General features: G+C 36.7%; 1 protein-coding gene across 1 annotated transcript in view; it reads right to left on the bottom strand.

The window, feature by feature from the left end:
• DSG1 (desmoglein 1) overlaps positions 1 to 10672 on the bottom strand; it is a 34919-nt gene extending 24247 nt beyond the window's left edge. Inside the window, exons 1-3 of the mRNA XM_042910508.1 lie at positions 10625 to 10672; positions 1109 to 1144; positions 722 to 853 (exon numbers count right to left, since the gene is read on the bottom strand). Of these exons, the coding sequence (XP_042766442.1) occupies positions 722 to 853; positions 1109 to 1144; positions 10625 to 10672 (216 nt within the window). The remainder of the gene's footprint in view (positions 1 to 721; positions 854 to 1108; positions 1145 to 10624) is intronic.
• Positions 10673 to 15438: the final 4766 nt, after the last annotated feature.

Genomic DNA, 15438 nt, shown 5'->3' with positions numbered 1-15438 from the left:
TCTGTGAATCTGTGTGTGGGGATGTATTTATGAGTGTGTGTGTGTCTTTGTACAAAGGAAGATATACAAGAGAATATGAAAGAGAGTGCATTGTGAATTCTTACTTAAAAAGCCAAAAGTAGGTATTCAATTCTAATCAATCAAGGCAGAAAGAATACACATTGAAATAGTCCCTCTGAGTATGCTGAGTGTTAAATTCATTATTTAAATCACTATATTTTTGGGGGCGCATTGTGGCTCAGTCAGTTAAGTGACTGATTTTGGCTCAGGTCATGATCTCATGGTTCATGGGTTTAAACCCCATTTGGGACTCTGTGCTTACAACTCAGAGCCTGGAGTCTGCTTCCGATTCTGTGTCTCCCTCTCTCTCTGCCCCACCCCTGCTCGTGCTCTGTCTCTCTCTGCCTCTCAAAATAAATAAAAAATGTTAAAAAAAAATTTAAATCACTATATTTTTCTACCTAGAATTTGGGTAACATATGGTCACTTGTATTTATTTTACCAATGAGGTTAGTCAATGTTTGTTTACCCGTGTGCCTAAATTTCTTAATTTATCCTTTTAGTGGTTCAGTTTTCATAATCTAAGTGACTATAATTCTGTTTTGTGTTATAACTTCTTGGTGATTTATACTCATAAAATATTTAAAAGGCATTTTCTTTTGAGCTTTAACCACCCCATCCATTCTGACTTTCGATTCTATGCTTTGGAGTGGATACTTACTTTGGCAATTGGGTTCCTCTTTGAATTGTCTTCACCTTCACGACAGGCTGCAGCGAACTTGATCCATTCACGTTTTTGCCTCCTGATTGAATGCCACTTGATGGTGCCATTTTTGGTGTTGTAATCTCTTACCTTGAATGGGCAGGATAAAGTAGTAGTATCTATTAACTTTTATTCAGAATTCTCACTCCACTGAAGGTTTTGGAGGAGAGGGTATTGTAATGTCAGAGAGGATGTTTAATTGGGAAAAATTTTTGATAATCTATTAATTTTAGCATAACATTCATTTTACTTATACGGGTGAATTTTCTTTGGAAAATATGTTGTGACTCCCAAACCATTTTCTCAATTTTTAATTTGGAAAAAAATAGATTTGCTGTATATTACCTGGATTCGAAATTCACTGTTAACTTCCACCACCACCTATAAGAAAACAATATAATCACAACAGTTAATTTTTAATTAAGTGCTTTATAATTCATGTTATCCAATCATTTAAAAAAAATCAAACAAGTCTTGTGAGTCATTAGAATTATTTTATCATTCTGGATAGCAGATGGATCTTTCTTAACTCTCAGGTCTCGTGATGATACTGTGGATTCCTTTTCATTTTGTTTTTACTTTTCGGTTATGCTTTTCTTCTTTTTAATTTCTTTTATTTTTTAACCTCTTTTTCATTCTTCACCTACGCAGATACTCATTATCATATGAGCTAGGACATTGAACCCAGGAGGAGTGAGCGTTGGAAATTTAGGCTTTCTTAGTAAATCTTGTGCCTGAAAAGCTAGAGATACTCTAATGCTGTTCAGTGATATTCAACAGTAAGGTATGATACTTAAACTTTTGACTATAGTTTCAGGATCTGACTAGTCATAGATGGAATAGAAAAAAAAATGTTTTGGAGTGAAGAAAGGATATGAAACAGGAAGTATCTGAAAAGTTTCAGAATATTTGCTCCTTCACATTCTAATCCTAAATGGGAGATTTTCAAGTGTTTTTATTTTTATTTATTTTTTATTTTTTAAAAAATCTTTATTTATTTTTGGGAGATACAGAGAGAGAGAGAGAGAGAGAGAGAGAGCGCATGAGCAGGGGAGGGGCAGAGAGAGAGGGAGACAGAGAATCTGAAGCGGGCTCCAGGCTCTGAGTTGTCAGCACAGAGCCCAACGTGGGGCTCGAACTCACAGACAGTGAGATCATGACCTGAGCCAAGGAAGCTTAACCGACTGAGCCACCCAGGTGCCCCTCAAGTGTTTTTGAAAGTCTTAAGATGGTATATTTGCTTTGAGATATGAGAATAAATAGGCCTACGATAAAAGCAAAGAATTTCTTTCCTCTGTAAAATGAGTTCCTGTTTGATGTTTCATGCTAACACTAAAAAAAAAAAAAAAAAAGAAAAAAAAAAAAAAGAAGTGATATAAATGCATCCTCCCATAGCAAGAAGAAATTGCAGGCATTTAGGGACAAATTAGTGGGTAGCAGTTTCCATTAGTCTCTTCTTCAGATTTAAGTAATTTCCCTGTCCAACAAACAACTACTTAGGCAGAGCTCTGCCTCGTTTTGGCTCTGGCCTCAATCGTTACATATGATTTGTAAGTGAAAGATCAGGATAATTTAAATTACTTTTCTCTAAAACCCTAAAACATTTCTAAAAAGACAGACACTTATATGTTAAGTTTAATATATCAATATACTTGGGGCGTCTGGGTGGCTCAGTCGGTTAAGCATCCGACTTCGGCTCAGGTCATGATCTCGCGGTCTGTGAGTTCGAGCCCTGCGTCAGGCTCTGTGCTGACAGCTCAGAGCCTGGAGCCTGTTTCAGATTCTGTGTCTCCCTCTCTCTCTGACCCTCCCCCGTTCATGCTGTCTCTCCCTGTCTCAAAAATAAATAAATGTTAAAAAAAATATCAATATACTTAAGACATAGTAAAATACCTATCTAAAAACTTAGTGTATTTGAAGGCTAGTTGCATTTATTAAGTTTTAACTTGCACTTAGAATCATTAAAGTTGGTGTAAACCCTTGTGTTTATTTCTCTCTAAATAAGAAATTTTCAACTTCTATTTCAATTTTTTCAGAATTGCAAAGTATGAAAATTATTATTATGATTAGATTTCATCTGTATCATTGATAAAAGAAATTATAGCTGCATTATAATATACTAATAGTAGTAATTTTAAAATATAGTAAATTACTTTTTATAGTTTCAGTCTCACCACTAGATAAAAATAAAATTTTGCTTTCTAAGTACCTGTTGTTAAAAATTATTATAAATGATACTTCAGGAAAATATGTATTTTTTGGTTAATAAGAGTAGTGTAAAGAGATAATTTTTTTATAGGACTGATATATTCATTGTGTATCTGTAATGTTGATTATTATTATCACTGTTACAATTCACTGAATGGTGACTAATTACTAGACAACATATTTAGAGAAATCCATGCATTCAATCTTCAGAAATACATGTGGTCAGTGCTATAATTTAATTATCTCTATTTTACAGGTGAGGAAATTGAGTTTTGGACATTAATTTATGGCTAAATACCCTCCACAACAATTCAGCGTAAATTTGTGCTTGAGGTGTGGGTTTTACAATAAAATATAAGATAGCCTGTTCCAACTAAATTACTAAATACAACATACTGCAACGAATTGACGTTACAACTTTGAGAAGTCAAAACATTCTGATTTTAATCTAATCTCATATTAGCCTTATGATTAGGAATATTTATGTATAATAATAACAATAATAATAGTGATTCTGGGCAGAAAAAAGTAGATGGCCCAAATGGTTTGGACAAGTAACTGAAAAGTTAGTATAGAGTCCCTCGCGGGTGCAGAATTAAGATGATGTTACTTTTTGCTACCTGTGAACTCATGGGCACTCTTTTCTCTCTCATTTGTGGGTGTGGAATGGGGGTGTGGAGATGCCTTATTTGTCTATTTGGAAGCTGTTTCTTCATAGCTACAGAAGTGTGTAGGCATCTGTTATCTGTCTTGCACTTCCCTGACCACACTGCAGTGTCAGAGCCTACTGTTTGTTTTGGAGAACTATGCCAGATGACTAACAAACCTTCCAGCTTTATGAAGCTGGGTCATTCTTTTTCCCATGAGAGGCAATTTAGGCAGAAGACCAAGTAAGTTTCACCATAGTGTCAGCCTCTCAATTGAATCAGTAATTAAAAACTGCCAAGTCTGCTTAAAAATATGTTGTGTTGACATAGCCTTATTGTCTTTTGCTCAGTGTCTAGAATAAATGCTGAAACGAAGTCACTACTGGATGTTCAAAGGCAAAATAATGAGATAAAAAGAGCACTTGGTAGAGTCAGAACGCTTTCAATGTACTTCCCAAATTCTCTAAGCCTTAGTTTTCTCATTTTCAAAATGACAGGGGTAGACTAAATTATATATGGTTACCTTTCCAGTTCTAACACTAAATCTCTGTGTGCAGTTGGAAAATATCAAAGTTTTTTGATCACGGAAAAGGCATGATAAAATTGTGGGTTTAAAAGATTACTCTGACCACAGGTGGTGGCAAGAGACAGGATTATAGGCCACAAGCAGTGGAGTGTTCCACATCAAATCAGGCCAGAGATGAGGAAGAGCCGAAGCCGAATAGGAGCAGTGGCAGTGGTAACGGACCAGAAAGATCAAGAGAGAGATTCCACATGGTTGAATTTGACAAGGTCTGAGAGTCAAGAGAAGGAAGAAGCTGAAATGATGGCCATTAAAAAAAAAATTTTTTTTTAACATTTATTTATTTTAAGAGACAGAGAGAGGCAGAGCATGAGCAGGGGAGGGGGAGAGAGAGAGAGAGATACAGAATCTGAAGCAGGCTCCAGGCTCTGAGCTGTTTGTTAGCACAGAGCCTGACACGGGGCTCGAACTCACGAACTGCAAGACCATGGCCTGAGCTGAAGTCGGACACTCAACTGACAGAGCCACCAGGCGCCGCCCCTCCACCCAAATGATGGCCATTTTAAACCAAGAGATGAGGGGCAAGGCAGTTGCAGAATTGATCAGGTTAGAATACATTGATTTTGAGATGCTAGAGAAATGGTCGGGTGAAGGTGCTTAGCAATTTGATATATGTATCAGCACCATGAACAGTAGTTCAGGCCACATACACAGATTTGAGGGACATCTGCTTGGGTAGGGCAGTTTAAATCATGGGAGAATTTGAAGACCCAAAAGAGGAAATACAACAAAGAAACAGCCTGTGGCTGAGCGTGAAACTAGGGGAATTCCTACATTGATGGAATAGGGAACAGTGACAGAAACAAGTGACAAAGAAAAAGAGAAGAGAAATAGCCAAAGAAATGGGAAGAAAATATAATGCAGTGTCACAGATGTCAAAGGAAGAGAGAAATGAAGGAGAGATCGGATGTGAACAAGTGTCAGGTGGCATAAAAGACTTGAGCAAAGTGAATCCTGAGAATGCCTGTGACCTTCAGGAGAATCCTTCCGGCTGGATGGAACAGGTCCCTCCTGACTGAAAGGATTAGGGAATAAGATGGAGGGGAAGAGAACGTAAAGATGGCCACTTTCCTGGGTGATTTGTTTATAAAAGGAAACAAAAATGGTATCATAGAATTAGATGTGGTGTCCAAGGAAATATTCTGGGAGAGGGAGAAATGGATTTTTGAAGGTGAAGAAAATAGATTTTGATTTGAGAGAGAGGTTCAAAAAGAAATTAGTTGGTAGAAGTGTAATGGAGAGAGCAGGAGGGAATAGGCAAAAAAAAAGGGCTCTGAACGCAGACGAAGGAAGAGACGAAGGAAGAGAAAAGATCAGAGATTAAAATCAATAGACTATGAGAGGAAGTTGAAGAAAATCGTCTGATTGATCTAGACCTTGTCCATACAGTAAGGATAAGGTGGTTTTCTGTCAGAGTACTTTGGATTCCTAAATAAATTGGAAATATGTGCTGTGGAGGCTAGTGAAGGAAATTCACTTAGAAATGAATACATTTTTAGTTTTCTTCTTTTGATAGTGAGGTTTACATTTCTTTGCAAATAATAAAATGGTCTTGAAAGTATTAAGTGATTTCTACAAGGAAACCTCTCATATATAATAATTGGGAGGTTGTCTTCCATAGCCACTTGTTAGTCATTAAGCATGAACTGCTAATGTATCGGATAACTGTATATTACATCCCAAGGATGAACCTGAGACAAAGCTAAAATATAATAATTTGCTTCTTTCGATAAACCTCCTCTTGTGTCTTTGTATTACTATCAGTTTGGAGTTCACAACACCTTCATAGGTTGATTTCTCTTATTTGTTCATTGGTTTATTTATTTATTTGATAGATTTGTATCAAATGTGTATTATGGGGATCCAAGGCTGGATTAAGTCTTTTAAAGGGCATAAGCTCTAAAAATACGATAGTAAACTTTAGGTGAAATGTAAAGTAAATGTAATAAAACACCATAGAACTAAGTGTTGGGGGAAATTCAACCTGATTGTTTCCATGTTTAATTTCTTGATTTTTTTGGAATGTGTAGGGAAAGAAAAATATCAATTATCCCACAAATGCCTTTGGATGCTCTTGCTTTGTGTAATTGAACATCTATTGAGCAATCTTGCATTATGATGCAAGGGCATTATGAAGGATCCAAAAGTAAATCAGACACAGAATCTGCCCTCAAATAACTTACAGTCAAGTAGTTTTATGAGCAACAGACAACCATTATTTTGTGGAGATGTGGTTTTTCATTAGGCAAGTATAAAAGGCTCCACCCTATTCTCGTAGACCAATTGAGAATATAAATCAGCAGCCAATGGCACTTAAACTAATTCAACCTGCCTAAATCCATTAAAGGAATTTGCATAGCAAGCGTAACCGACAAGAGTGGCCTGTCCCAGCACTCTGCAAGGGCGTTCCCTCACTGATGGAAGCATAATAAATAACTACAGTGATGAGCATACTTTCTGCCTTTTCGTTAGGCAATGCATGTTTGGACATGGGAATACTCAGCACCAATGTCCTTGAAGAATGTAGAGTGGACAGAGTTATCAGAAACTAAGTACTCTGGGTATACACAAGAGTGTTTTTTTCTATATTCATAAGACTTATTAAATAGGTGAATCTTGTCCCTTGCGGGCCAAACCTTCAAATTTATTGAGACAGCATTCTCGGTGCTTCAGGTTCTTCTGTTACCTAAATCAGGCATGGCAAAATGTTTATCCTCTTTGGCAACTCAAACTAATTAAATGATGATAAACTTGCAGTCCCTGTTTTCACAAAGGTGCAAGAAGACTCTGATCCTAAATCCACAGTCAAGAACACTGTGTAAATGGAAATTATTTTCCTTAAATAGAATTTGTAAATCTTACTGAGCAGGTGAACAGAAATATTTCCATTTTCTATAAAATATTTTACTGATGTACAATTATCCATAATATATATCACTGTAAATCACTATATGCACAAGAAAGCATGAAGAATCCTCTCTTTTGCTTGTCTTCTGTTTGGTCTGTACTAGTTTGTTAATCCTTCTCTTGCTTTATGCATCAGTGAACACAATTACGGGAATTGAAGATGTCCAGTTCAAATAAGTTGATGAACTATGTAATAAAATATGTATTGTTTTCTGTGTATTTTAGCCTGTGCTGAGAAATACTCTGAAAAACTCCTGCTTATATTCCAAATGATTTCAGCTAAGTTCAAATTGTGGAGCAGGGTTATCAGGTGGTCAGAGGTTTTCTTTTGAAAGGAAATAGTAACCATGGAAAGAGCAGCAGCCAGGCTGGTATTATAAGCTGTGCAAATTGGGTTATTCTTGGTAATTGATAAAGATAGGCTTATTTGTTCTTTGAGTGTGAGTTGCAGAAGTTTTGCCTCTATAGAATTTGACGCCTTGAGATTTGTATTGATTTGTGTTGACTAATTGAATCTGGCAAAGTTGCAAGTAATTTTCAGAAATCATTAGAACTATAGAAAGTCTACTGGTTCTATTTTACTTTCCTACAGTGGCCCTGCCATACATTTTCTTATTGTCACAACCATTCACAGAGATCTCTTGTATTTGGTACATAGGCAACATTGTTCTCTAGCCTAGAATATATTCCATATACCTCCTCCTCCCCCCCCCCCAATGCACTAACTTCATGGAAACAGAAAAGAAAGAACAATAAATGAGGGGTCAATAGCATTTCTTTGGCTTGCAGAATGTTAACAGGTATAAGCCATTGCCTGTCTAGGCGGCTTGTCTAAATAATGGAATAGTGGTGTGGCAGTCTTGCTTGTTGTAAGAGCAGATTCTTCAGCTTTCTTCTCCCTGATGTAACCCACTAATCTGAACAAGGTCTAAAAGGTATATTAAACAGACTACGCAAAATACACATAAACAGATGGTTGCTCAGCTCACAAATGGATTTGCATTAAATATATTGCCTGTTTAAATGTCTTAAAGGTTTTGGGGCACCTGGGTGGCTCAGTCGGTTAAGCGTCCAACTTTGGCTTGGGTCCTGATCTCTGTTTGTGAGTTCGAGTCCTGCATTGCGCTTTGTACTGACAGCTCAGAGCCTGGAGCCTGCTTTGGATTCTGTCTCCCTCTCTCTCTGCCCCTCCCCCACTCATAGTCTGTCTCTCTCAAAAATAAATAAACATTAAAAAATGTCTTAAAGCTTTTTAAAATTGCCTAAGTATGCTCTCTACTGTAGATTTTTACTTATTCTAGACTTTGAATGGAGAAGAATAAAGACTTCACATAGATTTTTTTCCTTTTTTTTTTTTTTCTTTTTTTTTTCTGGTGAAAGCATACATTCATAGTGAGGCTAGCCATAAGCTAAGTAGAAGAATTTGCTATCAAGGTAGTTAATTTTCAGGGGAAAACAAAAGTATTTTGTAACAGAAATAGATTATATAACTACAAAGGATATTTATCCAGATCATCTGATAAAATCTGCCGTAAGAATAAATTATGATTTTTCAAACCCTAGAAAGCAAAATGTTTTACCAGAAAAGTTACAATAACAGGAAAAAGAAATGTTTTAATTCATTATGCAGTAAGTTCTTTGAGAAATACATCTCATAAGACAAATGAGAAATTTGTGACTGATTCCAAGGTAAAATATAGCAACAAACAAACAATCCACAAAGAAAAAACCAAAACTTTCCAAATTCAGAAAATAAAGCACAAATGTCCAGAAACGTCTCTACAAAGAAGAAAGGTCAATGAGGATACATGATTTTGATAAAATGATACATTTTACTGAAGAATGACTAATTAGACAATGACTGTTTAAAGGAGTTTCATAGGATGTAATTAATTAGAAATAATCATAAAAATAAAGAAATAAGGTATATTATGCATTAAATGAAAGCACATAAGCATCTGAATAAACTAATCAAATTAAACTGTAATAGGCCTTAATGGATCAGATTTAAATGAAATTAAAAATAAAAATATTTGAGGGGCGCCTGAGTGGATCAGTCAGTTAAGCATTTTAGTTCGGCTCAGGTCATGATCTCGGAGTTCATGAGTTTGAGCCCCACATTGGGCTCTGTGCTGATAGCTCAGAGCCTGGAGCCTGTTTCGGATTCTGTGCCTCCCTCTCTCTCTCTGCCCCTCCCCCACTCACGCTGTCTCTCAAAAATGAATAGTCTCCAGCAAAAATTTAAAAATAAACAAAAAATAAAAACATTTGATTACTCGGCAATACACAGATGCTCGTATACAAGTGCTCATTAATCCTTACTCATCCCAAATTATATTAACTGATCCTAAAAATCCATTAAAAATTCCATGGAATAGGGCTAGTCTTCTAAAGGCAGCTTGGAACTAAAGCTACCAGCTTATTGATGCTTATTCGTAACAAATCCACTGCTATGACCACTTTTACTTAATAAACTGAATTCAGACCAACCAGCATGTTTGAATCAAAGGTCTGACCTGTTATTGTAGAAACCCAACAATCCAGTTCAAAACTTAAGCAAGTAGAAACAAATATGACCCACAGGACTATATGCTGCCAAATTGGAGGGTGATTTGCCTGGCACTTGCCTCTTTGGATAACATTAACCTTCCTGTGAGAAAGACTCTGATTTTAAAATTCCCAACAGAAGTGAAATTTGATGCAGCAACTCAGTGTTATCTTTATTATCTCTAAAAAGAGAAAATTAATGACGTGTGAAGGAGACGGTGATAAAACATCTCATTACATTTGTCTGACCATCAAACACAACTTTCATATCAGTCATTGCTGATTTTCCAGTAGTAAGAACCAGTATCATAATAATTATACTCACTCCTTAATTATAGCTATTCCTTCACTTATTATATCATTTACAAATCTCCCAGATTGTCATGGTTTTTGACATTAAAAAATGTTTTAAATAAATCATAGCTTAGCAGTGTGGGGCTTTTGATATTAGTGTTATGAATCCCAAACATATCTGGAACCAATGAGACAGTTTGGATTGTGAGGCCAGTCGCAAATTGCTATGCTTTTTAATTTATATGTATCCCATTTTTATAGCGAATTTGCCAGCAGAGTTACCCAAAGAATGGAAAAATGTTTAGGGTAAAAATCAGGACACACCTGTGATATTAGTTTAAGAGCCCCCCTGCAAAAAGGAATTTGAACAACCAAATGCTATCGAGCAGCGATAAGACCTCCCCAAAGTCAGTATTTTCCCGGCATGACTTAGCACTGACTTCAGTATCAGAGATGTGATAGGGTGAGTTGACACTGATGCATTAATATGCTCGAGTCTTCAATTAAGGAGAGAAACACTATTTAAAAATCTAGTTCATAAAATCACCTTGTCATTAACATAAACTTTTAATGGGTTTAGGTTAGAAATAACACTAAATAACACTTTCTAAAAAAGTTCTCACTTGTTCACAATGAGCATGATTATGAGGGTTTTTTTTAACAGAATCCACTTACCAGAAAAATGAACAGCACTGCAGCTGTTCTAACAAAGTGCCAGTCCATTGCAGCTGGGTTCTCTTACATCCAAGACCAAGGGAGTTTTGTTTGTTCTTCTCTGTTCTTTTTCTTTCCCCCACTCAGCTGGTGTCTGATTAAAATAATTTCTCAGTAGATGTTCTTACATGCAGGCTTTGAGGTGTTTCTGCCTTCTCTGGGAGAAGAACTGAAGGTACGTATAACCAGTCTAGATCCCCACCCTAAAAACTTGGGCTGGTCTCACTGAAATGCTTGACAAGATCATCATTGCTCCCAGGTAAAAGCTTAGGGACACACCCTTCTTCCAGTTGAAAGGCAGCTCTCTGTGGGGCTGGAAGATTCACTTCTTTAATGAAGGCTTTCAGTGTCAAGCATCTAAAATGATCAGACGTATGGAGAGTTATACACTTGATAGGGGCTTTCCCTGTGCTTTATTTATAAGCTGCTTAAGCTTCTCTCTTAAACAGGCAAGTGTAGTCTGGATGCTGATATTATTCAAAAAGGATTATCTGGTTCAGACTAATAATAGTAAGAACCTTCAGGTCAGAGTCAAAAATCATAAACTTTCCATTTCAGTGGATGTTAGAAAATATTCAGTCATTTTTTTAAGTTATTGTAAAAGAAACAGAAAATTTGCTGATGTTAAGAGTGAGGATTTTTTTAAAAAGTGTTAATCCAAACAAGCAAAACTATGATACTTACTGTTATAAGGTCCTCTGCATATGTCACAGTTCCCTTTAAGCAGACAGCTGGAGTCCAGGAAGCCTCTCTTTTCTCTCTAACCGAGTGTCTTCTCTCCTCAAGTACTTTTCCCTTTTTAAGGTTCTGCCCTTATCAAATGTAGCAAAACAAAATTTAAAATATCTCTAAGCCAGATTAAATGTAAAAATCAAGACCACCAATTAAAATCTTGTCAATAGTTTTACAAATGAAGATCACTGCCTGAAATGCTAATGAAAATCCAGAGAGAGCTGCTCTGCAGGTGAGGTGGGTGAAAAGTCAATGACGAGTCCCAAGCACAGAGCCAAGAATCTGGATAGCGAGCCAATTAGAACATGGGGAATACACTGAAGAAATGGCTGCCCACACATGCAAATGGGAGACTGAAGGCAGCCCTGGAATTTATGAAAATAGTGACTCTCACAGGGCAACACTGAAAGTGTTCTTGGGTTATGCTCTCTTCACCTGGCAGCGTATAGTATACATATCGTGAGTGGTGGGAAATCTTGAAATGGCAGTGTGGAACAAGAGATCCAGCTGAGAAGATGTTGATTATGGTCAAAAAGACACAAAGCATATCTCAGAAAGAGAGGATATCTCTGAGGGTCCGAGGCTCTACCAAATGCAGTCATTTCATTACAGATGTGTGGCAAAGAAGGTCCCTCAATGGTGGTTTGAAATTTCATGCCATTCCTCATGGAGCTTAGAGAGAAGGAAATGCAATGCCTGTATGTAGTTTCAGTGAATAAGAATGCTAATGATAAGAATTGATCGTTATGAATAAATGAAATAAGAGGAATAGTCTCAGGCCAAATTTCTCTTAGGGGAGTAAGATAGAATGTGAGTGTTGACCTATGACTTAGTCTGAGCAAGATATTAGTAGTAGGATTGTATGACTGTGAATGACTGAAAACTCACTGAGCACCAGAGATGAGAGGATCTTCTCTTTCACCTTTTCAGTGGCAAGTGAATGTTTTATCCACCTTGAATTTTGGGCATGGTGCTAGGCTATGCACAGGCCCTCTTCATCCAGTGAATGCCCTTTCCCCTGGCCCAACCCTGGCTCCACCCCTAACTCAAAGCCCTACTCCCAGAGTCCCAGGCACCTAGAGCCTTTGTTGGCAGTGATCTCTCCAGCAGCTCTCTGGAGAGGAGGTGTGACAGAACCTTAATGTTGCAGAGCAGTGGCTCTCCTGATTGTCCCATGAGAACGAGTGACATTAAGCACAAGTAGGAAAGGGAGTTTATGAATCATCATTCCTCCCCCTTCACTTCTTTCCCTGCCTTTTCCTCTTTCCTACTATCTTCATCTCCTTAGAACGGTGTTGTCTAATGGAACTTTCTGAAACGTGGAAGGAAGTGTTCTCTATCTGTGCTATCCAGTGCAGTAGTCACTACCCATCTGTGGCTACTGAGCATTTGAGATGTAGCTAATATGACTGAATTTTTAACTCCATTTAATAGCTAATTTAAGTTTAAATAACCACATGTGGCCAGTGGTTAACATATTGCACAGTGTAGAGAGGTGAGAGCATCATTGCTTTTATTATCTTCTGTCTCGTCCTAAGCCTTAATGCTTGTTCTTTAGAAATTTAACTCCCTTTCATTAAATCTGTTATATTCCTTTTCTCATATGGGAGACTTCTAGCTTTCTGAGTTTCCATTTAATGCCTTTTGCTTCCCTTTCCTTTATGAACTCTTGTTATGTGAGTTTACCCAGTCCCTTTTCCTCCTTAGTGATCCTATTTCTTGATGACAATGAGTTAAGATACTCTAAAACACAGTCAACACAAACCCTTCCCATTTCTATATTCACATTTTCTCAATTATTTCTTCCAGCCACTTTATCTGTGATTTCATATCACACTGTCACATAACATTGCTACACAAGTTGGTTTCTGGTCTCACCAGACCCTGTTTCTATCTGATATTGGTTAGTGTGGGAGTTACCACATATATACCAACAGTTCTTGTTTCTAGAAATTTTATGAAATTTGGGGTAATTTCTGTATTTGGAATTTCCCCGAGAAGCTGACAGATTTTTCTGACAGGGATCAAAGTTCTCCTGGGAAGGGATTTTCCTCTCTCTCATGAGGCACTGCAAACTCTAGAATGTCGTCTTAAGTGCCTACTTTCTATATTTGTTCACAGTTTGAGATACTGTAATACCTTCTTGAAAGACAAAATAATCAGTATCTTTCACTAAAGGTGATGGATTCTATGAATCTAGAATGTCTTAAGCCTAATTAAAGTAACTGACCATTCTATCCCCCTTCATATACATAATACCCATAGCGTGGATTCATATATTTCAGAGAAACCCTATGAAATATGCTTTGATGTCATATGTGGAACTCTGCTTTCATGTATGTGTCAAATTACCCTAATCAGCTCCACAAATTGTTTAAAAAATAAGGGAAATAAAATAAATCTTAAAAATAGAGAAATTGAGGTAACTATATTAAGGATAATACAAACAAAAATGTTTGTATTTGTCTTTATATTAATGTTCCTTTGAGATGTATTGATTTCAGATCTTGTTCACATTTTTTAAAATCACAGTATTTCTCAGTAAGTCACACGAAAGTCTGGGGGGATGGAGGCTGCTATTATTTTTTTAAAGCTATTTATTTTTAAGAGAACAAGCGTGCAACAGAGAAAGAGGAAGACATAGAATCCCAAGCAGGCTCAGCACTGTCAGCACAGAGCCCGACGTGGGGCTTGAACCCACGAACTGTGAGATCATGCCCTGAGCTGAAACCAAGAGTCGGATGCTTAACTGACTGAGCCACCCAGGTGCCCTTGGAGGCTGCTGTTTAGATTAAAAGATACTTCTCTTTTAATATGTAACAACCAAATATAATGTCTGACCCTTCATTAGATCCCTGATTTGAACAAAACAGCTATAGAAATAACTTTGGAGATATTTGGCAAAATTTAAATATAGACAGGGAATTATTATACATTTTATTAGGTTATGTAGTAATATGTCTTTATTTTTAAAGACACTGCTAAATTATGCATGGGCAAAACTGGTGACAAAAATTTTCCTTATGGTACAGGTGCCTAGGTGGCACAGTCGGTTAAGTGTCTAACCCTGGATTTCGCCTCAGGTCATCATCTCATGGTTCGTGAGTTCCAGCCCTGGGTTGGGCTCCACGCTATCAGTGCAGAGCCTGCTTGGGATTTTCTCTCCCTCTCTCTCTGCCCCTCGACAGCTTGTGCACTCTCTCTCTCTCACACACAAAATGAATACATAAACTTAAAAAGAAAAGAAATTTCCCTTACGGTAATTTAGCAATAACATGGGGTGAATGTGGCAAAATGTTAATTGTTAAATCTAAATTATAGTATATGGTTTTCTCTTTGATTTTCTGTATATTTGAAAAATTTCATAGTGACATTTAAAATAATGGTTTGAAGTAGGTGTTGACAAATTATAGCCATGGGCTAAATTGGTCCCACTGCCTTTTTTCTTATTTTATTGAAAAAAATTGCTTACTTGCTTATGTATTGTCTGTGGCTACTTTTCCTCTGTTGCAGCAGAATTGAGTAGTTAGGACAGAGTGGCCTGCAAACCCTAAAATAACTACTTATCTGGCTTTTTACACAAGTTTTCTGACCCCTGCACTAGGTGAACAGATTATAATTTGTAATACAAAATATGACTCATTAGTAAATTAGTTGTCTTAGGAGAATCCACAAAGTTGATTCAAAGTGTATGAGCAGAAATCCTGACTGGAAGTAACCACCAACGTTAATGCAGTTAATCACCGAGGAAAAGATACATCTTTATAATAGAAATATATTTTTAGTTTTATGTTTTCAGAAAGACTGTTTAATTGCCTAGAATAATCTATGGCCCAACTCTTCTGCCTTTCTTTTAAACCCGATTTAAGGAAAATCTTAATTTTATTTTTTTTCTAGTCAATTCTAGAATAAGAATTTGATAGCATCACATCTTAACGTATTTTTCTCTATATAGAAAGAATGTTCATGAACAGGGAAAAAAATATCAGATGATTTTGAGGTCCTTGGGATGTATCTTAAAAGTTAAATATTTTATGATAAAA

The sequence above is a fragment of the Panthera leo genome, chromosome D3 (assembly GCF_018350215.1).
Source record: "Panthera leo isolate Ple1 chromosome D3, P.leo_Ple1_pat1.1, whole genome shotgun sequence".
Taxonomy (NCBI): Eukaryota; Metazoa; Chordata; class Mammalia; order Carnivora; family Felidae; genus Panthera; species Panthera leo.
Note: the sequence above shows the minus strand (reverse complement) of the source record. Positions and strands in the feature narration are given on the sequence as shown.